This window comes from Polypterus senegalus, chromosome 13 (assembly GCF_016835505.1).
Source record: "Polypterus senegalus isolate Bchr_013 chromosome 13, ASM1683550v1, whole genome shotgun sequence".
Taxonomy (NCBI): domain Eukaryota; kingdom Metazoa; phylum Chordata; class Cladistia; order Polypteriformes; family Polypteridae; genus Polypterus; species Polypterus senegalus.
Genome location: NC_053166.1, coordinates 65,878,836 through 65,905,272, shown reverse-complemented (window position 1 = coordinate 65,905,272; position 26,437 = coordinate 65,878,836). Strand labels below are relative to the sequence as shown.

At 38.5% G+C, this 26,437-nt stretch overlaps 1 protein-coding gene across 2 annotated transcripts in view; it reads left to right on the top strand.

The window, feature by feature from the left end:
• Positions 1 to 532: 532 nt before the first annotated feature.
• The window catches only part of g3bp1 (GTPase activating protein (SH3 domain) binding protein 1), a 58,601-nt gene continuing 32,696 nt past the window's right edge, over positions 533 to 26,437 (top strand). For both annotated transcript variants that reach the window (XM_039773749.1, XM_039773748.1), the window contains exons 1-2: positions 533 to 665; positions 14,476 to 14,592. In XM_039773749.1, the coding sequence (XP_039629683.1) occupies positions 14,498 to 14,592 (95 nt within the window). In that variant the 5' untranslated portion in view covers positions 533 to 665; positions 14,476 to 14,497. The remainder of the gene's footprint in view (positions 666 to 14,475; positions 14,593 to 26,437) is intronic.

Sequence of the window (26,437 nt, the reverse complement as noted above, 5' to 3'; positions counted from 1 at the left end):
TTGTACATTTTCTCTCCAGTACAAAAATAGAAGAACACTTGCTGTCAATCTTTATAAAACTACAATCCCATAGGTCAAGAAAACCGGGCACAAAACCAGCCTTGTCCGTTGGGGTTACACAGACTCTTTTGCAGGGGTTTCCAGTACAAAATCAAACAAACTTGAAAAGAAGAAAGAAAAAAATCTCTTTTTGACCTTGATGCTCCAATCAACTTGGAGTTTTCGTAAGCACTGACATTTTTAATTGGATAAAGAAAACTGCTCTTCAAATATGGTATCCTGTCGTCACTCGCATAGTTGCGAGCTACGGTCTTGCACAGGAGAAGATATCGGCTAAAGTCACGCCCACTCTCATAATTTAAGAGTATAGATTGGAGGATATCGTGTCATTTTTTGCACAGGATACAAAAAGGCGATTCATTGGTGCATTACATTGCTGCGGAATAGAGTCTGTTTCGGTGGTTGGTCGATTTTGGCGGACTTCCGATCCCTCATTGGCGCTTGGAAGAGTAAGAAAATAGGTTGTCTCTTCAGTATATGAAGCTGCCGGTTAGAGCACGCTGTGTAACTGCTGGATAGGACGTAACGCCGGCCTGTGCTCATTGGCAAATCTGTTTAATTAAATTAACACTTTAATTTGTTTAGACGATAGGTTTGATTTACAGGTAAGATAAATGAATTAATAATAATTTAATTGTATCTATTTACTGTTTCCTTTTTGTGTTGTTGAAGCCTTAACGTTAAAGAGAAGAAATGGCGCAGTTACATAGTGTGTTAAACGTGAGGAAGTGTTTAATATTTGTACATTATTAATTTCTTATGATTTATTATGGGGTTTCCTGTATGTATTATGTTTAAAGTTGTATGCATTTTCACTCTTCGTACGCCTGATATTTCATCAGACGGTAATTCTTTTAGTTGATTTTTTTTCCCATATCATCAATCGAGCTATATTTTTCCGTCCAATGTATATTGTTAATATTGGAAGTAATATTGTAGCGTATTACTCGGTTAAAGCTACAACAGCCCCATATCTAGTATTCCCCCCCACCCATGTGTCGTCTGTGAACAGTTCATGACCTGCTTCCATTTCGGAAAGGGTTGAGAGTGACTGTTGTATTGCTGTCTAACTGATACCATATAAGCGCATTCCATTTTGGTTCGTGATGGACTCCAGCAACCCAAACCCCAACAACCACCACCACCCCCCTTCCTCCTTACTCGTATCACCACCATCTTTGCTTTCTCACGAGGAAGAGATTTGTGGTTTTCCACCCCAATTAACCTGACCTTTTTTTTTTTTTTAAAAAAACAGATTAACCTGTTGGTCTAAATTTTAAGTCTTAATAAATGCTCTCCGACGCACATGGGAATTCGCAGTCGGGGGGTGCATGTCTTACACCGACCCCCACCATGTGCCCTTTGTTAGTACCTGTCTGTGAGCTCCTTGCATTTTTTTCCGTGAAATGCGGAACTATCTGTAGATGCTTAACTTGTTTTCTTACTAACCAGACATTGAAAAAGGCTGGTTATCTCTTATTTGCTGAATTCCTATCCCCGCTGTTACGGGTGATCCATATTTAAAATCGTAAGATACAGCCCCATCTTTATATAGCGTGTTTTCAGATGCAGTCCTATTTTTTCTGTTGAGATTTATGAAGTTTACATATACAGGGTACACATAGCACGTATCTGATGAGTATAAATTATTACATATACAAAAGTCGTTTTGTTGTTTTTTCCCATTGATGTTGTGGCGGCAAGTTCCAGCATATATTAGCATTATATGTGGACACCAGAAAGACCGTGAGGTCTGAGTAAAACCAGATGGTCATGGTTGAACCTGGCATGTGGAGTGAGCTTGCTTCAGGGTTCATCTAAAGCTCGATGTCACACATTGCATGTTAGAAGTGACTGCTTGCAGCGACCTGACGAGTGTTTGGCCTGGTTAAACATGTGTAATCCTTTATCGGCCTGCTGTGGCTCGTATACTATGAAGTACGTTTTTTCCATCGGAATATATTCCTGCATTATGCCCATGGCCTAAATAGGTATCTACTATACTTTGGATACTAAAGTGATAAAATACATAAAGAGAAAATGGTTAGCAAGTTCATTGTAGTAAATATAAACTAGGTATATGTGAAAGAAATGTATTTTATTCTTAAAATATCTATTGGTTCAACTCATTCTTGCCTGTGATATTTTCAGTTGAAATTTGTTGGGTATTTTCAGTCATATATATGCCAAGTGTCCTACTAACACTATTATTCATTACAAACGTTTTGCATTATATGTTTATCTGAGTAAATTGTGTTACTCACGTTTCACGTCTATTTTTAACATTTTGTTATAAAAAATGTGTAGCTGACTTACATGTTCAGGAGTTTTAATCTGATTTCAATGTAGTATAAAAATGAACATCCTACAGTTGTAGTTTTCTTTGCCAGGCCGTACTGTACATATTTCAGTTTTCTAGATTTTCCAAATAGTGTTTTAATGAGTGCAACACTCCCCCTTTTTGTTCCATGTTGAATTGTACTGTAAGTTCAAAAGAAAATTAAGCATTTTGCTCCTTGTAATACTGTATTTTTAGCTTGAAATGCAGATAGATTCTCGTTCACTGTTTCTATAGCAATTTTACTTTGAATATGGTAGCTGCCAGTGTGTTTTTTTGTTGATGTAAATGAAAAGATCAGCAATAGCAGTATGAACAAAAATTGACATGCAGTGAAAATGAAACATTTAAATAACGCTTGCCTCTATGTAAAGTAATTGCTGAAATTAAGTGGATTTTGGCGTGTGCCTGAAAAAAGCACTCTCCTATATTTTGAAACTGTTTTTTAATTAATTTTGTTTTCTTCAATTTCATATTACTGAATACATTCTGATGAGCATTTTAAAAATTTGTAACTTTGAAGAATAAAAAGATTTTATATATATATTTTTTTTTAGCTGACATCTTTTGCTAATGGAAAGTTTTGCAAATGATGTAAAATGTTCAGTAAACTACCCACTACTCGATGTTGTAATTTTTGACCTGTGCTTAGACATTTGAAGGGCTCTGTACTGTATTGATCTTGATTAACCTATGTACAGGGGCACATGTAGTGTTGGGAACACAGTTTGTTCAAGGTTTGCTGTAGAGCAGATGTTTCTTGATTGCATTGTATGAGAAAATATTGCGGTGTATTTAAGAAAGCCAGCCTCTCTTTCTGGAAGTTATTAGTGTGCAAAACTCTGTGCATCCAAATGTTGTTTTTTCTTGTTCTAACAGTTTAATAGTCTCCAAAAAAGTAGACAAACAGTGAAAAGCATTGACATGTTGTAATACTTGTCGGATTACTTTTTTTTTATAAAGCTGTTTTACTTGAAGGTGTCTGCTGTATATGCTTACGAAACAAGCTTAGAAGATGCATGCCTAGACAAAGTTCTTTTACACTGTTTGCATATTCTTGTTAATTTTTAAAAATCTTGCTATTGCATGTCTTTTCCCAACAAAATACTGTATAGCTGGGTAAATGTGACTGTGCTATCTGCTTGCTTGAAAATAGCAACAGTGTCTTTTTTTTTTTTTTTAAATTGCATTGAATGCAGGTGAAATACTGAGGTTTTTTTTGTTGTGTGAGGTGGCTTGTCATATGGTGGGTGTGGCAACATGATGTATCTGTGCATACTCCCAACATCTCTGTATTTCGGCATTTGTGTATATTCTGATGTTTTTCATATTTCAGGGATTTGGAACTGCGGTAAATGTTGAATTTGTCCTGTCATTGTTCCATTACTTTTAGATGTTAGTAGGCAAGACTGTGATATTTAAGATCCCATTTTTGATTTTGCACATCACTAGCAGAGCAACTTACTTGGATTTTCATTGAATAGCTGAGCTTGCTATGTTTCATCTAGGAAAGCTGACCAGCCAATGGCTCTCTAATCCATAAACTCAAAAGTTAAAAATAGAGTGAACTGTGAAAGCTGACCTGGAGTTAATGCATAGGTGAATTTGGGATTTTTTTGATGGGTTACGTAGGCAACAGCATTTTTTTTTTTTTTTATGAAGTCCAGAAACAACATGTAGACCGAATTGCCAGCCCTTTACAACTCCTCGTATCTGAAGAACAGAGTTAATACCACTGTTTGTTGTTTTGGTGGTGCATTGTTCCTCCAGGATCAACGGTTCTCTATTTGGGGACACCACCATAGGCCATTTCAGGGATGTGGAGATGGGTTGTCCTAAAGTAACTGGAGTACACCTTCTTTTTATACTTTTCAATTTTATAATCTTGTCCTGTAAGCACTTGCTCACAATCGGTCCCCAAAGTTTTGTTACTCAATTATGAGAACCTCTTTTGTAAACTGCTTTGGGGGGGAAAGAAGCATCTACTAAGGTAATATATCTAACATAAATGTTATAATTGGGTGGAGAGAAAACCACCTCAGTTTGTGAGTCTTTGCACTGTCCTTCGTTTCTTTGTTGAAGAAAATAAACGCACGCATATGCCAAATCACCGTGGGTTTTTTTTTTCTCATACCCCCCCCTCTATGTATGGTCAGGTCTCATCTGTCTCTCTTGTTTTGCCACTGTAAAGCCTTTTTTTTAACCATGCAGATGACCTTAGTTTAAGTTGTCCCATCGATTGCTAGAACCCCTTCTACATAGTTCTTTGCTCAGGCCTGTACAGCTGCAGATAGGCTGTTGTGTGTTTTTTAACAACTTGTTCCTTCTAGTCCAGTTTGGAGATCCTCCCTATTTATTTTGCAAAGGTGGTCAATTTCTTTTAAAACCGCTTACCATACCATGGGTGCCCAGCAGTGGGTCCCAAAGTTGCCAGCATGTCGGGTTATAACCAGTTTTTGGCCAAGGCTGCAGATCCCTCCATTTACCAAGTTATCAAATGGGACACGGTCAAGGTTACATGCAGAAGAACTGCTTCCCGTTTGAGTCTTACAGGTTTGTTCAGCCTGTGGTGTCTGCTTTAATTGGTGATTAGTGGACATTTTTCTTTCTGTTCTAAATACTTTTCTTTACCTGAATGTGCAAAGTATACAAATTTTGCCTGAAAGCACTCTATAAAAATCATTGTTTGATCATAGTTGATGTTATGAGCAATACATGGCTAGCACAGAAATCCCACAAGAATTCAAAACTGTGATTCAAAGTAGGCTTGATGATCATTCTATTTTTTTTCCAAGGTAGGTCCAAGTATGTATCCCTGCAACCAGGAGCCAAATGTCAAGTAGGAGGAGACATACATGATGGGTAGCGTGAAGTTTTTTAAAATAAATTTGTCACACATGAAGTTGTTAAAATACAAGTTTGTCATGAGTACTTTGAGGTTTTCACAGCTTATGCTACATGTAATAGGGGGAAATATACAATTTAAAGAGAAGTGACAGGACAAACTGTAAGAAGAGTTTAGCCATGTTCTCAAAGCACAGTCCTAGACAAAGAACAGCTAGCCTAACTTCATGCTGAGAGTTTTCAATCTCCATTGCATGCTGCAGTCAACTTTTAATGGTGATTTCATGTGCACGCTCTAGTGTCAGGTTCACATGCTCCCATTTTATTCTTAAATTTTATGCCGTCCAAGCCCCCTAACAGCAGCTGCCTTGCGCACAGCGATCGCAGCCACCTGCCATTCAAGAGCGCACTGGGTTTGTCCATCAGTTTTATATTCTGGATTTTTAATGTGAATTCTTGACTTCACATTCCGCATTTTTAATGTCGCCTTCAAGATGTCACATTTTCCTCATTCCACACACTCCACTTTTAATTTTCTCTTCATTCTACCTTCTCACTTTCTATTCATTTCAATCTCAACATTTTTAAGCTTCATTTCAGGCTATCACGGATCTCGCCTAAAAGGAATGCAGTGACCTTTTGCCTTCCTATTCTTATTGCTTGTTCTTTGGCTCAGCTCACTTACTCATTTTATTGGAGTATCAAGTCGTCCTGATACATGTGAGCAAGCAACATCCCTGATTAAACTACTGCTTTGGTTTTCGGCTTGAAGATGCAATACACTTATACAGTTCTTCAGAGTCATAAGTTGACAGTTTAAATGCAGGTCATTCTTCTCATTGAAGAGGTACAGTGTTTAAATTACTTCAGTGATTTGCTCCATCAGCCTGAGCTGCCAGGGGGCCAAAACATCAGGTTCGTCATTCTTCTTTTTACATGTGAATAAATAGATCATACAAGAATAAAGACAAAAACACAAATGTGTTTGTTTTAGCATACTGTACTCTTTGCACCGGCAAACTCTGGGCTAAGATTTCAAGCCAGCAGTTTGGTCATGTGCGTCAGACGGCGTGCACGAAGACCAGAGATTTGCTATTCACTTTATATCATGATCAATCAGATGTGAATGGGTCTTAAACCCCTCCTTCTTGACATTGTAGTCACATTACACATTCAGCTCATGGATGCAGCAGTACCCTTTCGGTAAGTATGGTATTCCCCAAGTGATTATTGAAGTCTCCCAGCAGAACTGTAGAGTCTATAGATTGACAGCCAATTTGGATCTTGAAAGGTTATTCTGAAAAAGAGCAAATAACCTGTCAATTTCCTCTTGGCCACTTTAACAAATGCCTATGGTATTTGATTGACCTTGGGAACTTATTTTGCCATGTCTGCTGAGATTTCTCTCATGATGTGCTTGCTGCATTAGAGAAGGGAAGTCTACCCAGTCCAGGTAATCCTGTGCAGTATTCTCTCGTGGAAGGGGTTCATTTTTTGCACACTTGATATTAAAGGAGTGCTCCATCCAAAAAAAAGTTGTGTGTTTATTTACCCCATGTAACTTGTATTGATGACTGAAAAAAAATATTTTCATGTAGCAGGAAAAAAAGGTGATAATGGGTCCTAATGGCGGCCCATGCTGCATAATGGGAACCAATTTTCAAAAATGTCCATTTGGGTAGTAGGAGAGAATTCTTTACTTGTGTCTCAATACATATGTGTGTTATCCAGTCCTTTGCTCCATTTGGAAAAAGCATGCAATTTTTTTTTTTTGCTTAAATACTACTGACAGTTGCTTCCGGAAAAGGCTGCATTCGTAGTAAATAAGAAAGGTACATTCCTGTAATTCTGGGCCTTAATAATGGGACTCTTGACCTGTGAGTAAAGGTGAGAGACTTGTAGTAACAAATATATTAGGAAAAAAATGCATGTTTGCTGCAAATGGGCCAGAGGGTGGGGGGTGGTGATTCTTTGCTGTTAAGGGGTGAATGGCTAGCCATAATGAAAGTTTGTCTTCCAAGCTCATTTACTAGTAGTACAGCCATGAAATTGATAGGTAAAACAGTGCAGTGACAGTTTGTGAATCCTGTGCCCCTCTGTGGTAGTGAAGCTGGGGGTTAATACTTTGAATGAAGTTTTTGATTTTTCTGTTGGTTCTACCCCTGGTCCCCATTCTCATGTATGATCATTCGTAAACGTCATAAAGTAAATGCAAGGATGCTGCTGTTAGGGGTTTTTTGACAGAATGAATTTAAGAATAAAATGTGATGTGAACTCACCATTTAAAAGTTGACTGCAACATGCAATGGAAGTTGAAAATTCTCAGCGTGAAGTAAAAAAGAAAAAAAAGCTGTTTTTGGTCTAGAGCAGGGGTGTCTAACTCCAAGCCTGGAGGGCTGCAGTGGCTGCAGGTTTTCATTGACCCTTTTCCTAATCAATGACTAGTTTACCCTGCTAATTAACTTTTCCCTTCATTTTAATAACCCTGTTTTTAAGGATTCAGCCCTTTAAATAGATTCTTTTCTTCAATAAATGACAGCCAAACAGAAATGAGATGTGAAATGAGTTGACAGATTACCAGCTAAATTGGGGCTTCATACTACAACCAATAACTTTCTTAATCAGAAGCTGATTCTTGCTGTTAAACTCGTTATTTAACTCCAAGGCTTGTTGCTGCTCTCTTTCTGCCATAACAGACATTTCCAAAACTGTTAATTTTCTGTATTTTCTAAGACCAACGTCAAAATGTTTTGGTGACCCGAGAGATCAGCCTTACTGAGACCTTCACCTTTCTTTATTTTGAGATATTGTGTGGTGGGCACAGATGAGCTGGTCATGTGTCGGCTCATTTCGTGTCTCATTATTATTTGGCTGTTAGTTAAGGAAAAAGAAACAAAGGGGTCTGAGTCAAGTTGGCAAAAGAAGATAATTCGCAGCAAAAGCTGGTCACTAATGAAGAAGATGGTTAAAGTGAAAATCTGCAGCCACTGCGTCCCTCCAGGACCAAAGTTTGACACCTGACACATGAGGTTCTACATATGATTTTGGGGCTCTGTTTTCTGGACAAGGTGATGAGTTCTTTTCTTGCCCGTATTGTGAAGAGACAGTTTTATATGTCACTTGTGCATGTAGTTAAAAAGTTCTCTTTGTATATTCTGGGAGTGTAAAATGGCACCATATTTTATGAATTGAATTTCTCAACCAGCATGGTAGCTAATCTAATTCCCCAGCAGTAGCTTGGGATTGTTGTGATAAGGTGGCCTGGCCTAGTTTGTCCAGCTCTGTATGTTGCCAGTAGTACGTTTTTGCAAGAAAAGCATATTGAAGTAAAGTGGAACTGTGGTAAAGTGAGGTCCGCAGCTCTTTGGTATCTCTCTATTATAAAAAAAAAAAATCTTGGAAGGGAGACGAGACGTGATCTTCTCGGAAGACAATTTGAGGTCCTGCGAGACAAGGCAGTGAGACAACATTTAAAACCAGTTCACAGACATCTAGCCAAGCAGTTGTTGGGATGCTTTTGGCAGATATGCTTCATGTGCTCCCAGCTGTTCCCAGCAGCAGCAAGCCAGCAGATGACCTGACCAGTTCTCCTTAGCTTGCATTAAGCCCACCTCTTCACAAGGTGAGCGGCAGAGACGCGAAGTGGCAAAAGTACAACTGCTGTACAGGCTTTTAAATGATCAATGCGCAGCGTCGCAAGCAGAATACGCAGCTTGCCAGCAGCAGCAGCAACAAGCCGGCCTTCTCCTTTAGCATATGTTTAGCCGACTCCCCTTCTCTCATCCTGCAAGAAAGAGATTTAACCACACCTGGGGCCAGAAATAAAGGACAAGTACAGTATTGGTTTTTAAAAAAGTTTTAAAGTAAAAGCGAAAATAATGCATATGTAACAATTCCCATGAAAATAATCTCTTTAAATTGTATATCCAGTAAACCAAACCCGGAGTGGTTTGGAGAGGGAGAACAAAAAAAGACAGACGAAAGAAGAGAAACACAAGGAGGTTAAAGAAAGGAGAGCAAAAAGGCAAGAACAGGAGAGAGGGCCAGTGCAAGCTGGCGGCCGGGAGGAAATCCCTCCAGGGAGCTGTGACGTTGTGGATTCTGGCTCCACGCTCCCATGGCTGTTTGGGAACCCTTGAACCCAACACCGTCGATAATGAAACCGAGTGAGCTAGTCAATGGAGGCAATAATTGAGCATCTGAGCAAGGGGATGGTTAAAAGTGAAACAGTGCTTTTATTAAAAGAAACAATCAAAACAAAAACAGTGTTCCATGTAAAGTGCAGTTCTTTCTTCAATAAATAATCCAATAAAAGGTGGAGGTTAAAATCAATAGAAAAACACAATCCTTAAAAACCAGAGGTTAAAATCTTTTCCTGGAAGCAATCTTTAAAACAACAAATCCGGTGTAACCTTTCTGTTAGCGTCTCACCTGCTTATCCCGTTTGGGCTTAGCAGCAGGCAAGACGCTCTCTGCAGCTGCCCTCCTCTTACACTTTCGCGAGACTGGAGACCTCCCGATCTCTGGCTTCAGTTTGGCTCTTATCCCAGTCCCCGAGACCTGATGTCCACCAATGACCAGGACGCACACATTGGGGACTCCACCACCATGCCTCCCGACTTCCGCTGCCTTTCCGCGGTCTTCTGTGGCTCGTCGCTTTCCTCTAGGCACTCCCGCTACCTGGTCATTCAGCGGGAGCAACATCAACTCAAACGTCTGGTTGTTGGCCTAACGCCCAGCTTCCTTACAGCTGCCCTTGATCGCGCGCTCAACACACGCACACACCGCCTGCTTCCTCGCTCCCTGTAACCTCCGTCCTCTTTTCCTCTCTCTCTTTTCTCCTCTTTCCAATCTCCTCCTATCCATAACCGACTCGCGCTTCTTTTAAATAACGTGAGGGGCCATCACAGCTGTAGCATTAGCCACGGGACAATCACGAATGTGGGCAGTTCCTCACCTGTGCACTAGGTGAGAAAAGCCCACCCTACGGATCGCCCCGCAGCCCACTATGGCCCAATGTCCCCTCGCTAAGCCGCGAGAGCGGCAATCATTTATTGAATGAATGGCTTTTGCTCAACGAGCTGTGGACCCATAACACCACAAGCATGTTGAACGGTGCCTGTTGGCTGATGGCCCACTCCACCTGAGTAGCTGAAGAGCTGCTCAGGGACTCCAGAAGAGAGGCCGTATCACTGCAGGGGAGTGAGAGGCTCAGAGAAATGGGAGTCTCAGGCTTTGGTGTAGTAGCAGTGCTGAAGGTGGGCTGATCTGCTGGATAAGCACCTCCTTGGCTGCAAGAGGGCATATAGGGATAAACGAAGGAGGTGTCTGCTTTAAAGGACTGCACCAGGGCTCATGGTTTTTTCGTGACAGTTTCTTGCTGTGTTTTAACCTCCGTTTTTAATTGGATCATTCATTTATTTTCACATGAGCACCTTTCTTTTTATTGGAGTATTCATTTATTTCACATTTTGTTGCACTGCACTTTGGGACCCTGTTTTGCCTGTTTTACTTTATTAATGAAAATAAGTAGTAGAATGAAAACATAAGGTAATGTGGTGTTGTTAGCTGTATATAGTTTCTAATTTGCTACAACCTCAAGAATATTGTAACAAGAACTAAGGTGGAAAGGGTGCACAAGATGAATGAGAGTAAAGTCAGAAGTTGGGTATGTTTAACGTATCTCCTAGGATTTTTCCTGTATTGTGCCCTAAGCTTGCTGGGATAGACTCCCATGTTTCTCGTGACCCTGTTCAGGGTGAAAAGGGTTAGGAAAATGGATGGATGGATGAGTGGTCCACAGTCATGCTTTCAGAAAGAGCACCTTCCTGCTGTTATGACCATAGAAAACTAGTAACAGCTGCTGAAACTCTGGTCTTCCTGATCATATCCCAGTTTGCCATGCCATGAAACCCCTTCTTAGATTTTTGAGCAAGCTAGGATCATTTTCCGAACTCTGAGACACTTGATAAATAGGGAGCCTGTTATGTTGCTCATATGCCTGATTTTGTTTTAATTCAAATGTTATTTATCCGTATCGACCCTAAATTGCTTAAGCTGTGGTGGGTTTTCTTTTTTGTGTGTGTTGTGGTTGGTTGTTTTTATATTCAAGCCATAACTCAATGAGTTTATGCTGTTTGTGTGTGTTGTGGTTGTTTGTTTTATATTCAAGCCATAACTCAATGTGTTTATGCTGTTTTTAGTTATTTTCAGTGGTGGTCTTACTACTGTTATGTACCCAATTTTTGTTTAAAAATCAAGTTCAGTTGAATTTGTTTATAATATTAACTATTCAAGTTTTAATTTGTTTTAGATATGTGGGGCCTTGCATTGTTTTCCTTGCTCATGGGTAATGAATAATTTGTCCATTTACTCACTTTAACTGATCATACTGATATTTTTTTTGTATACAGTAATCCCTCCTCGAGCGCAGGGGTTGCGTTCCAGAACCCCACACGAAAGGTGAAAATCTGTGAAGTAAAAACCATATGTTTATATTGTCACGCTTGGGTCACAGATTTGCACAGAAACAGTAGGTAGTAGAGATGGGGACTTTAAAACACTACAAACAAACATTTTGTCTGTTTTTTTCAAAAGTTTAAAATGTGCTCCATGACAAGACAGAGATGACAGTTCCGTCTCACAATTAAAAGAATGCAAACATATCTTCCTCTTCAAAGGAGTGTGCGTCAGGAGCAGATAATGTGAGAGAGAGAGAGAAAAGCAAACAATCAAAAATCAATACATGCTGCTGGGCTTTTAAGTATGCGAAGCACCGCGATAAAGCGGCCACAAGGAAGGGAGCAATATGTAGGTAGTCTTTCAGCATTTTTCAGAGGAGCGTCCGTATCCTCTAGGCAAAAAGTCTCTGTGCAAACAGCCCCTATGCTCACACCCCCTCCGTCAGGAGCAGAGAATGTCAGAGAGGGAGAGACCAAGCGAGAGAAAAGAAAACAATCAAAAATCAATCGGGCTGTTCGGGCTTTCAAGTATGCGAAACACCACACAGGAAGCATATCGTATCATTGAGGAGTTTTATTTAATACGTAATACATGCTCTGATTGGGTAGCTTCTCAGCCATCCGCCAATAGCGTCCCTTGTATGAAATCAACTGGGCAAACAAACTGAGGAAGCAGTACCATAAATTAAAAGGCCCATTGCCCGCAGTAATCCGCGAACCAGCAAAAAATCTGTGATTATATATTTAGATATGCTTACATATAAAATCCGCGATGGAGTGAAGCCACGAAAGTCAAAGCGCGATATAGTGAGGGATCACTGTACATCCTTTTTTGTTACATTGCAGGAAACCTCATCCTGTTTTTTTCTCCCTTGCCTTTTTTTGCTGCACTTTAAATATCAAACATTTAAAGATGCAGTGAGCATTCATTTTTGCATCTTTTAAGTGCGTAGACTCTATATGATCCAGTACAATTGTTTCTTTTATGTATTGTAAAAAGGGTATTTCACAAAACCAAAGCACATTCTTATAGGGTACCTTTTGCAATGAAGTGTTTGTTTTATATAGAACAAATCATTTATTTAAATCGGAGGGGTGGGGTTTATATTTAATCTAAACTTTTGCTAGTGAAGTACACTGTTTTAAAATTGACCACGTCAAATTCCAAATTCCACCTGGATGATTTGTATCAGCATTTTAACTTTGGTAGCTGGCTTGGAAAATGCATGCATGTATTGATAGATGGCTGCTTGAATATTAGAAACCTAACCGCACACCCCTTTACATTCAAGTATTAAATAGGCCAGTTTACCAACCATTGTATAAGGCAAGTTAGACTGAAATGAAATAAAAAAAGTATATGGTGATAAAATACCTTGAAAGTAGTAGTATTTTGCTTATGCACATGGGGAAATATTGCATGTATTGCAAAAAAACCAAAAACACTTAACTCATCCGTTAACCAACATAGTGATTGACTAATTTAGGTAGCGAGCAGTGTTAGTGTTAGCTGAAAACATTACTTTAGCAGACTGGCTGGAAAGTTTGTATCTGTTTTGGCAACAGATTCCTAATTGTTTACTATTTTTAAGTTTACAATATTTCTAAGAAAACAAACTTGTTTGAAAAGGAGGTTCTAAAGTTTAAGTTGAATTTTTTTTTCTCTTCTTCTCTAGCACAACTTAACTAATTTAGCAACAGTGTTTTCCTGCTCAGACATCCTTTACGATTAAGTCAGTCATTGGTACATGACAAAATAGTTTTAAACTTTGTTGTGTGGTTGTGCCTTACCAGGTATAGTTACTTTAAATCTGCTAATTATGGGGTTTCTCTTTTTGAAATGTCATTTGCTGTGATGTGCCCCTGTTTTGTGATGGGCCAGGATTTTCTCTTCAACTGTTTTTATTTAGCCTCTAAAGTTGTGTTAATTGTTAGGGCCTATTTTTTATAACATAAATGGGAGATGTTTTTTCAAATCGAGATGGTTTATTGGAGAATTTAAAAAAAAAAAAAAAAAAGTGTGTATACAGTACTGGTAAAGTTTTAAAACCTCCCCATTTTTCCAGGTTTTGTTGAAATTTAAGCAGTTCAAGTCCAGTAAATAAATGGAAATAGTACAACAGAAAGTTGTACTCTTGCAAAGGTTACTACAAAAAATGTTAAATATGCTTTGAAATTTGCAGTAAAATACATGAACAATGTCTAATATTGGCATCAGTCCAGAATTCCCAAATTGGTACATCCCTGAATTGGCCATATGGATAATGTTCAGGAATGCCTGAAGATGTTGTCCTGTGTGGCACCTATGTCGCAAGTTGTTTACAATCAAACTCCTTTTCAGATTCTCTTATTACTTTGGGTCTTCCAAACCAGTTCCTGCCAGGGTTCCCAAGTTCCCTTTGATGGTGTAGGAAACTGTACTCCTGAACACCTTGGCTTGCTTTGCATTTAGGAATTAATAGACGCCTCCAATCCAGTCTATCTGCCAGGAAGAATTGGGTGAACTTCACAAATCCATCTAAAGCTTGCACAGTCTTAGAGCTATGAACATTGAAATCTGTAATTTGCAGACCTTTCAAAAAAAATAAATTGGTTTTTCATTGTGTGTTATGGAAAGTGAAGGGGGTCCTTTATGAAAGTGTGTGTCTCGGGTTTTAAGATGGATGGGTATATAATGTAGAATAATTAAATAGACCTATATTTTTGGAATGTTTTTCCTTGTATTTGTAGAGTATTCCCTACAATAATTGCATTTACTTTTCTCCCTTGAAGTCCTTACGTGCTGACCAAAGAAATGGTGATGGAGAAGCCAAGTGCCCTGCTAGTCGGGCGGGAATTCGTCAGACAGTATTACACCCTTTTGAATCAGGCACCAGACTTCCTACACAGGTAAGGTTTTAAATAAAAATTGCAAAAAGTTTTCCCTTTTGGGGTCTAATAGTATGAACTAAAAATGTAATGTAGTTTAACAATTCTTGATGTAGGATGGATATTCCTCAGTAAGCTTATCTAAGTGGTCTACCGTCACCACTTTTGTGTTGTTGGGGTTTTTTTTTTTGTTTTTTTTTTTTTTTTAAAAAAAAGGGTCACCGTGGAAATATATCCCAGCCCACTTCCATACAGTTTTGCACAGTAGGATTACCAACAGCATAGTGAGTCTGCCAAGGTTGACAGGAGATTAAAATAAGCTTAATTCTACTAGGCTAAAAATAATGTCCATTGGGTATATAACACAAAAATCTGGTTGTATATAGAGGAGGTTGTGTGAAATACAAAGCTAAAGCTAAGGTAATGTTTAACTTGTGCTTCTGACCTATTCGGGTTAGTTTCAAGTAAGTTGAACAATTGTTAGTACAGAAGTTTAGAATGTATTTTAAAGTTGGCAAAACAATGTGGAATCCATACGCCTGCAATGAAGAAAATCTAGATGGGAGCAAGTAGTTCTTCTAATCCACCACCATCTAAGAAGCAGTCCCTATGATCATGTGGCTATGAGGTAGAAAGAAATCACTGATATGGTCAGCTATTTCTTAGCAAACTTAGTGCCTCTGATTAACATTTTGGATCTTCTGCAGAACTGGTGTATATAGTTGAAAAATAATTAAATTATAGGTAGATTAATTATCCTTTTTATAATGGGGGGGGGTTCTAAAGAAACCTTCATCCTCTGAATATTAAAAGCTCTGCAGTAGTAGTAAGTAAAAGAGATACATTTCCAACCAAGTGCCAGTGTCTTATGTTTTCAAAGTGCTTTAAACTAGATGAAGAAAGAAAAATATAAATAAGAGTAGGAAATACTCGGTACAAAGAGTAAAATTAAAGTCCGATGGCCAGGGAGGACAGGAAAAAAAAAAAAACTTCAGAGGGCTGGAGGAAAAAAATCTGCAGGGGTTCTGAGGCCATGAGACCACCCAACCCCCACTGGTTAAACGCCCCATACCCTGCCTCCCCCAGCCCTTTAAATGGTGACATGGTGGTGACAGAGTACTCAAATGTATAATGCTTGAGTTCTTCAACGAACTATTACTTTCATTTTGAAATTGTATGAGGCAGACCAGTCAAGTGGTAGGAAATCAAACCACATTTGGAGATGGAAGCTCCACACAACTGTTATGGTTCTGCCTTTGTCCAGAAATGGTTTCATAAGTTTTATTACATTAGTCTTGGAAATTCTTTCTCCCATGAAGTGACCAGGATCTTTTCCTGAATAAGATCAAACACAGTTGCGTAGGGTGCAACAGGAGCTTCCACCTGCTGCTAAAGTCTCTTCTGTGCACATATACTTTATCAGCATGCCCATGTCGATCGAACAGAAGAAGCTCTACAGTCTACTTGTCACTTTACACTGTAGGAAGGTAGGTAGGTAAGTAAGTAAATCAAGGTAAATAACATTCAAAGACCATCACAAAACATAATTACAAATGGGACTTCGCACAATACCTTGGCAAACTCTGTAAGCCTTGCTTTTTCTTTGAAGGACGCACGTGGGGCAGACTGACTTGCAGGATGATGCCCGACCTGTTGCTACATCCAAATGGTACAGAAGTACCAATAGAGCAGCTTCTGCTCAAAATGGTAATTCTTGAGAGCCCCCGGATTTGATCCCAGTACCTCTTGATTAGAAGTCAGCAGTTCTTAATGCCACACCACTCAAGATATCTTATTTGTGTGGTACCCTAACCAGATTTTTTTTTCTGTGGTTATATTCTTGAATAAAAGCCCACTTGTTTTGTTACATACAGTATGTACCTTTATGTGAAAGTGTTTGTTTTATATTTCGACTTCAGTCTTCACACATTATATACTCCATGTCAAAATTTGTCATTAGTACTATAACATGAAAAAAGTTTCTATTTTAAGTATTTGTTCAACATTTCTTGTCCTCTGATTGTTGTAGACACAGAACGCACGTGAAATGTGAGTAGCTATAAGCGTGAGGTAAAATCTTGAGATGGTCTGATAGTTGGATACGGCAGTTGAAGACACAGATGGAGTGGAATGTGATACTTGAAATAAATGGCAATTGGCTTGATTGGAGAAATATGGGGTGTAAGGACAATGCCCTGGTACTTGTCACAAATTTAACAACCTGGTGCTTGGTATAAACTGGAGATCACACATACAGCATCTGCTATGTACATCTGAACACAGTGTAAAACCAAGTTTGCCAGTAGTTACAGCTGCCACTTCTGCAGCTGCATGTGTACCAGACATTATGTAACTCAAATACTTCGTGCCACATTTACTACAGAGCATCACCAGTCTTATTTTCCGTTTGTGGGAGTGGGGGCTATGTTAATGCCATGTCTGTTACATGGCTTATTTCGGATGATTCGATAAATTTAAATTGTAAGCAAAATGGCTAATGTGATGTGTTTATTTTCAAATAAACACTTTTAGTCAAGTGGCTTTATCAAGTAAAGCTTCAGGAACACAAAAAACCTGTGCAAATAAGAAGTTTGATACTGGGGAAAAATTCAAAGGTCTTAACTAAAATCATTTTTTACCAAGTTGTTGTAAAAGGGTGTCCTGAATATTTTGTGTCTGCTGGTTCAGTTGGTGTTTGAATCCTACTTGTCTTGAATAGCTTCTTAAATATGTATATACTTTTCAGTAATTAAACATGTATATAAAATGTTGAAAATTTCAGTAATTTATGATCATTTAATTGAACCCCTTGTGTCAAAAAATATTTCAGTACCTGCTTATTTTTATATGTAATGTATTATATAGTATAATCTTAGTTAGAAAATCTATGCATGATGTAACTTGGAGATTTTATTTGAAAAATTTGGGTATTTTTAGTTTTTGATTTTAAAAGACCTCACTTTTGTTAGACTTACTGTTACACAAACATTATTTAAAAATGTCAGTGTAATTACATGTATTAGTAGAGTACATTAAATGTGTGCGTGTTTGCTTTAAAATACTCCATCCATGATATTTTAAAATTGTAAAAAAAAAAAAAAAAAAAAACTAAGCTCAGATGAGCTTGTGGTGGCTGAAACAACTTTCATAGGCCCAAGTATGCTTGATGTTTGAAGTCTCAAATTATTGGCTGCAGTGGTGTTAACCGTGATAGACCATGGATCATTGTGGTGCTTGGCTATTGTTGGTGAAAATATTTTAAACTAAACAATTATCTGACAGTTTATTTGGGGAGAATCTCAATAACTGAGTGTTTATTCGCTGCATGTATAATGGCTTACACAGCCATGCTTAGTGAGCTCCTTTCCACATGCAGTGATTTTTAGGTAATTGAAAATTTTCTTTCCTTACTTTGTATTTTTTACTTTGTTTACAAAGATTATTTAACCCGCCTTGCTCGTTTCCTCCTATGTGCACAACTCTGCTGGTGTTTCTGTAACTTGCATTGGGGATCTTGGTTCTTTCTTTTAGAAATTCTTTTGGTGTGTGTTTGTTTGGTTTATTTGTCTAACAAATTACCTTGAAGTAAAAACTGCTCACCAGAGGTAACATTATACATTTGTACTTCATGATTTGTGGCAGTTAATTGAAGCCTTGGGTAGGATTGCCTTGTACTGTCTAGGGATGCTAAAATCCAAGAAATCTGGTAAACGTTTTATATTACTACTTCTACTATTTTTATATCAAGGACATTTACACCAGAAAAAAAAATGCAAAAGTAAAGCCTACTCTATTATGGAAAATGTCACTCATCCTGCACCTGAACTGTTTGCCCACATCCCAAGGGGCAGGATATTGCACAGCGTATGGGCTAGCACTACCAGTTTGAGGAACATCTTCTTCTTGGAAGCTATTAGACTAATGAATACAACATCTCTAAATCTGACCGTACACTCTGTGTTTTGTACTTTACATTTTGTTTCGGTAGTCTCACGTACTTAACTATGGCTACTACTTTTTTTTACTGGCTGTTAATTACAGGGCATGCTGCAATAGTATATTTTAGGCATAGTTATCTTGCTGTATTTAAGTATTAATGTTATTTTGTTCTGTTTATCATTCTGTGATACCTTTTATCACAGTGTATGGGGATAACGGCTTACTCCTTAGTGTGTAGTGCGTTCTGTTTTTAAAATGGTGTTATCATGGGCACTGGTTAATTACTAGGACTGGATTATCGAATTTCGTTTCTACACATGGACTTTGGAGTGACGATAAAAGATCCTTGATTAAGAATTGTAAACATGTAAATGCTTACATGGGAGTCTGAACTTATTAATGTAAAATTACAGCAACTCTGCCAGATTTTAATGTTTATCTTGTACTTGGCACCTCCAAATGGCCTGCTAGCATGACACACATTCTTCAGTTTATTCCATGTTTTATGCTGATGTAGGTGGTTGGTGTTAAATGTTGGGAGGAGGGGGTTTAAGACATGTCACATCCATTCTATTTGGTATTAACAATTTTTTTTCCACTCGCTGTACATGTGCATACACTTTTTAAAGTTACATTTTCTTTTACAAAAACTACAATTTTAATTAATATAGTGTGCTGCACACCACCAACGTAATTGGTGTGACTAAGCCAAATAAGCAGCAGCTGGTTAGTAATGCAAAAAAAAAAATTGTAAATCTGGCCCACCTTAAATCCCTTCGCACCTTTCTGTCAGCGTCTTTTATCTTGTAAATGTGTTGATAAGCCCAGACAGCTAGTAGCCTGCTATACCATCTCTCCCACCAACGCAGAAAGGGCCCAGCTCAAGCCTTGATTATCTGGGAGTGAAGTGCTGGAGTTTTAGTGGGGAAATAGATTATTTGGAATACAAACAACAATCTATGTAAACGCATTGCTAAAACAAACATTTTTCATGTTTTAGTAATAAATGACAAAATGTAGACGTGAACTGTATAATGGGTGAAGCCTGAAGTCCAAATATCAAAACACTTCCACGAAAGGTGCAAGTGCAATACAACAGTTTGATGGTGCAGCGGTAAGAACGGCTGACTTGTAATCAAGAGGCCACAGGATCAATCCTAGGTGTTTCGCAAATTTACCATTTTGAGTAGTGAGCTGCTCTTGTTCATATTATACAATAAAAATATACATTTAATTTGTGTCTAACAGCTGATGTAAATTTATAGTACTTGTAAAAGTTGCAGTTTTTTTTCTTTATCGCAGTAAAACTCCTCCCACCACCACCACAGATCTGACACTGTTAGTTTTTATTTGAAACTTGGAATAACTGTAGGTGTGAGTGGTGTTTTGAGACAATGAAACTGGAAATTCTCTGATCTGGAGAGATAAAAGCCGACACCAATCCTGGTGTGTCCTGCCTTTTTGCTATGTCGTTGTCACTTGAATTTTTTATTCAGCTTTATTGAGTTTTTCTGCTCACGCTGAATTGGTGTGCATCTTATGGTCCATGATGTCAAAGCCTTACTGATATTAAGCAGAGGCATAGGTATAGATGATATTTGGAATTATCCATTTTATGACATGTATAGTACATTTCGGAAAACATTGTGGCACTGATGCAACATTATTCATATTCTTTATATTCATGTGCATTCCTTCTTGCGGTTGTAATCCATGACCACGTTTTCTTTTTTTTTCCCCCAATCTTGCCCTGGCTCCACATTTTCGTGCACAGTGCTGTTTCTTTTGTACTCCAGGACATGCAGAGAAAAGAATAGTACAGAGAGGTCAGTTCCGCGCTATATTCAATCATCAAGTTCAGATGTTAACAGTTCCCACACACCCAAGAACCGGCCTTCCTAAATTTACGTGTATCTGTTACAATGTACAGTAATTCCTCCTCGATCGCGGTTGCGTTCCAGACCCCCCCGCGATAGGTGAAAATCCGCGAAGTAGAAACCATATGTTTGTATGGTTATTTTTATATATTTTAAGCCCTATAAACTCTCCCACACTGTTAACATTATTAGAGCCCTCTAGACATGAAATAACACCCTTTAGTCAAACGTTTAAACTGTGCTTCATTACAAGACAGAGATGGCAGTTCTTTCTCACAATTAAAAGAATGCAAACATATCTTATCTTCAAAGGAGCACCGTGAAGAGCCATAGATAATGTCAGAGAGAGCGCTCACTAAGAAAAGCAAACAATCAAAAAATCAATACGTGCTTTTAAGTATATAGAAGCACCTAGATAAAGCAGCATTTTGTAGAGGAGTGTCCTATCTTCTAGGCAAACAGCCACTGTGTAAACAGCCCCCTCTGCTCACACCCCCTCTGTCAGGCAGAGAGAGTGAGAGAGACGGAGAGAAGCAAACAAAACAAGCGCCACGCGGGAAGCATATCTTATAGCATTGAGGAGTTTTAGTTAATATGTAATACATGCTCTGATTGGGTAGATTCTAAGCCATCCGCCAATAGCGTCCCTTGTATGAAATCAACTGGGCAATCAAACTGAGGAAGCATGTAACCTAAATTAAAAGACCCATTGTCCGCAGAAAGCGGCGAACCAGCGAAAAATCCGTGATATATATTTAGATGTGCTTTCATTTAAAATCCGCGATGGAGTGAAGCCACGAAAGTCGAAGCGCGATATAGCGAGGGATTACTGTACACACTTCTCTCTATGCTGTTGTTCCTATTACATTGAAGGGGCACCAAACACTGACTGAATTTGCTTTCCTGGGGGAAGTCGCGGTCTTGGAACAGCTTGTCGATGTTGCATCCTCCTTTTTCTTTTTTCCATCGCCTTTTCTTGTAAGAAGCAACAACAAAGTTCATATGCAAGGTGAGCAAAGAACACTCTTCTTTTCTCAGTGGACCCAGGCATGCCTTGTACAGTACATTTGCATTGATAGCCACCAGACCAAGCATGTTGTAGCACACAGAAACCGATCACCTGCGTGCTCCTGATCGCACTGAATAAGTTCACACCTTCTGGGGCATGATGTCAACACAGCACCTGGGGGGAAAAAAAGAAAGAGGCAAATATATGGAACAATTTTGAAGAAATCATTTTATGACCTGAATAGTACAAATCAGAAAACATCGTTGCACTAATGCAATGTTATTTGAAAACGAACCGCGTCATATCAGGTGTAAATTTAGGCTGACACTGTTAATTAGGGTCAGATTGGGGTTTGCAGGGCATAAACGTGACTAAAGAATAAAAGTGAAAAAAACTTTTTTACAAGTACCATAAATTTACACCCGATCTGACGCTGTTCGTGCAGTTATCGTGCAGTGTGCAGTTACTGGTACAAAACATTTATCCATTTAATGCAGTATTTAAAGAAAATGCTTCTCATAATTTACAGGCTGTCATTGTTTAATTTCTTCTCTAATGTACTAATCCGAAAAAGAGCTTCATTTTTGCTTTGCTCCCTCCCCGGGCCAAGAGTGAAAACTTTATATTTGTCAAAACTTTTAAACTCCGGTTTTCAACAGATGTCGACATTTGAGGGTCTCCTGATAATGAAAATATTGATCTCTCTCAATGATGGGTGTGTGTCACAGTTCCTTGAGAGAAGGTCTAGAGTGAAAACGCTAGATGGAAAAATACCAAACCCCAAACTTAAACCTGTAATGAGATGAGGATGTGCCGATTAGTTTTTGAGCCAAATCGTGCAAGAGGCATTCTAGAGGAACCCTCAGATACTGTAATTCTGCAATGAATTGTGAATTAATCTGGTCAATTGCTCTCGTAATGACCTATTTTATGATCAGAAAGGTAAGCGTCAGAGCAGTAATGGTTACTGAAATGTTATAGAATACTTTGGGTAACTTGGTTCCTAGGGCGCAAAGCCTACTGACGGTCACATCTGAATTTCTAAAAAGGAGTTTTCACAATTTGTCTAAGAGAGACTATTATACTTAAAACATTAATTCAGTTAATTGATTTTGGGAGTTAAACAATGTTTAAATGTAAAAAAAATACAGATGCATTTATAGGATTTAATCCTTGTTTTCTCGACTTTTTTCTTATTCCTGATTCATGAAGTGTAATTATAAATATGGATTACCATTTTCAATATTTTTGTATGACATATACCAATACTCCTTTTTGTAATGAATCATCCAGATCGATTTGAGCATCACTAGTTTTAGTGTGTCGTCAATGTATTAAGTTTAGGTGTCATCCAGGCTTTTTCTACTTAATTCTTTTAATACAGTAATATGAATGCTGATCTTTTTTAATAACTTGCATTAAATCAGCCAGCCAAATTTTAAAGAGCCAAGGCACTATAGAAGGAGTGCAAAATGTTTAAATAGGAAGACCAAAATCCAACATTATGGGTATGATGGAAACAATGAAGTGTATAAAAGCTCCAGCAGAAGGAGCATTGTTGTTTTTGCTTGAAGACTCTGAACCCGTAGGAACAAGTTGCAAGTAAGGATTTAATCTACTCTTTCGCTGTTTGTCTGTCTGTGCATTCAGCGGTGACGTGTTTTGTTTTTTTTTTTCACGCTTTACATCTGGTTTATTTTAAAACCTACATATTTTTTTGGTATCATTCTTTTCAGAATTATCACATTTTAATGTGATGTTAGATTTTCAGATTCTTATTCCATTTTTAAACTCTAAACTTAAAAATATGAAGAACTTGTGAGACGGGACTTTGTGCTTGTTTCTGAAGTATACTGTGTGCAAGTGTCTGTGCTGACAGAAATTGACACACCAGGGCCTCATGTATAAATGGTGCGTACGCACAGAAATGTTGCTCAAGAACTTTTCCGCGTTCAAATCGCAAAGTATAAAACCTACACTTGGCGTAAAGCCACACACTTTACCACAGTACTTCATACCTTGTTGTACGCAAGTTCTCCGCTCGGTTTTGCAGATTGGCAGCACCCAGCGCCCAGTTCCTGTGTGGTTTCTTTTATTTTTCTGACGCGGCTTTATAAATACACTGAAACTAACTGCATGTTGTTTATTAGTGTAATGCATCTGATTATAATTAACTTGTGACAATATAATGGTCCAGTGAATAGCCATAGTGTTCCAAATACCATAACTGCTTTAGCCTTCTTCTCCTTATTCTCCTCCTCCTCCTCCTCCTCCTCCTCCTCCTCCTCCTCCTCCTCTCTGAGTGAGTGGGGAATCACAGCAGCTGATCGGAAAGAGAATTATCGGTATACAGTATCAAGCACTCGCTATCTCATACACAGCAAAACATTTCAAAGCCTTTCCTATACGGACCTTGCGGTTCAGAAACAGTTTCATCTCTAGAACTTCAAACGCACTTAATCGATTGCTCCTTGTAGAACTGTTTGTACTTGTAAGTACAATCACCCCACTGTAAACTTGCACTACAGTTATAATATTACACAACCTGAGCCACTTTATAAAGCGTGTATTTACATATGATGATGATATCATTTTTAAGATGAAATGCAGCAAAATATGTTCTATTATACAGATAAAACTTTAACTTCATTTAAATCTATATTCTTCACTGGGATTGGCGTGAAGGATAGAATAATTAAACATGTACTACGAAGATATATCAAATGTTCCTTAAACGTTTTGAAGAATCGGCACTCAAAGCTTACAGATGGCTTAACGTATATTACAGAGCTGATTGTGTGGTTATCGGTTACTTGGAGAAAGAAAAGCAAGGACTGCAGGGGCGGCCACGCCAATATATATATTGAATATAAAAAAGAAAGAGAAAATAACACCGCTAAAAACTCGACGGCAAATTTCGACAAAAGTTAAACGCCTGTGTCATGAGCATGAGGTGGATATGCGGTGTCCGCAACGGACGTGGCCATCCACCGTGCATAAGATACCATATTGACATTGGCGGGCGAAGGAGCCACCGATTCTTTCTCTGCACAGGGCCGCCCATCAGTACTGCTGCAAAAAATAATTTCATCGAAGGTTGTGCACAATCACTGCGCCGTGAAACCCATGTTTAATAACGTGCTTTAACTCCTATCATCATGAAAATATCACATATACATCTCAGTATTTTAGTTATTCATAGCTGTAATATCACGAATGTAATGAAATCTGTGTCCAGTCGGAGGAAGAGAGCCGGTTTAAGAAGCAAGTAGTGATTCACACACACAGACCTCATAGAAGATCACATACAAAACAAAGCATTTAACGTGCTACTTTAATTACGATATGATTTGAGAAACTGGTTAAATGATTTTAAGATTAAATTTATGATGTTCTACTTTAATGACAAACTACATGATTAAAGTGGAAATTTCAAGATTGAAGTTGACATTTCGTGATTTTTTCCACTGTGTGCCTTTTTTTTCTTTTTCTTTTTTTTCTTTTTTTCCCCCTCTGTACCCTAAGCAGCTTTCATATGACACTCGGACAGTGGGCTACGACTCGCCTTTTCACGGCGACTTTGATATCTGATAAGTTCTTTTTTTTTTTATTTCTGGCACTGTGCGACTTTGAACGTGAGCTTTCAAGTTTATCCAACACGCTATGTCACTCGATAAACTTTTGTTGATTATACCACGGTTAAATAAACAAATAGTATGTTCTTCCTTTGCCTCCACTTGGTATTCGCTGAAATTCTTACATTTTTACCCCGTGCTTTTCCTTCCCATTGTCTTTTCACAGAATGCTGAGCTTAAGGGCGATTTGTATTGATTTGCATATTCAAAGAGGTGTAATTCTGGGAGGAGTTGGGGGGGGTGAGGGGATAGAAGGCACATGCACGTGCATTAGTTTTCACGCTGATCAGGATTTATATAATGAAAGAATGCGAAAGTTGGAGTACACACAGATTCCTGCATCTGGATTTTTCTGTGTTTAAGCACATTTCGGATTTTGTGGTTAAGCAATGTTATAGTGCGAAATCTACACACAGCATTATACATGAGACATGCATGAGGCCCCAGGTCTCTTCTTTATGCAGTAAGACCTGCTTCTGAACAATACAGGTGCTGGTCATAAAATTAGAATATCATGACAAAGTTGATATATTTCAGTAATTCCATTCAAAAAGTGAAACTTGTATATTAGATTAATTCATTACACACAGACGATGTATTTCAAATGTTTGTTTCTTTTAATTTTGATTATAACTGACAGCTAATGAAAGTCACAAATTCAGTATCTCGGAAAATTAGAATATCAATTAAGACCAATGCACAAAAAGGATTTTTAGAAATGTTGGCCAACTGAAAGGTATGAACATGAAAAGTATGAGCATGTACAGCACTCCGTATTTAGTTGGGGCTCCTTTGGCATGGAGTCGATCAGTCTGTGGCACTACTCAGGTGTTATGAGAACCCATGTTGCTCTGATAGTGGCCTTCAGCTCTTCTGAATTGTTGGGTCTGGCATATTGCATCTTCCTCTTCACAATACGTTAAGGTTAGGCCAATCAAGAACAGGGATACCAATGTCCTTAAAACAGGTACTTGTACCTTTGGCACTGTGTGCAGGTGCCAGGTCCTGTTGGAAAATGAAATCTACATCTCCATAACGTTAGCAGCATGAAGTGCTCTAAAACTTCCTGGTAGATGGCTGCGTTGACCTTGGACCTCGGTAAACACAATCGACCAACACCAGCAGATGACATGGCACCCCAAACCATCACTGACTGTGGAAACTTTACACTGGACCTCAAGCAACGTGGATTCTGTGCCTCTCCTATCTTCCTCCAGACTCTGGGACCTTGATTTCCAAAGGAAATGCAACATTTACTTTCTTCAGAGAACATAACTTTGGACCACTCAGCAGCAGTCCAGTCCTTTTTGTCTTTAGCCTAGGCGAGACGCTTCTGACACTGTCTCTTGTTCAAGAGTGGCTTGACGCAAGGAATGCGACAGCTGAAATCCATGTCTTGCATACGT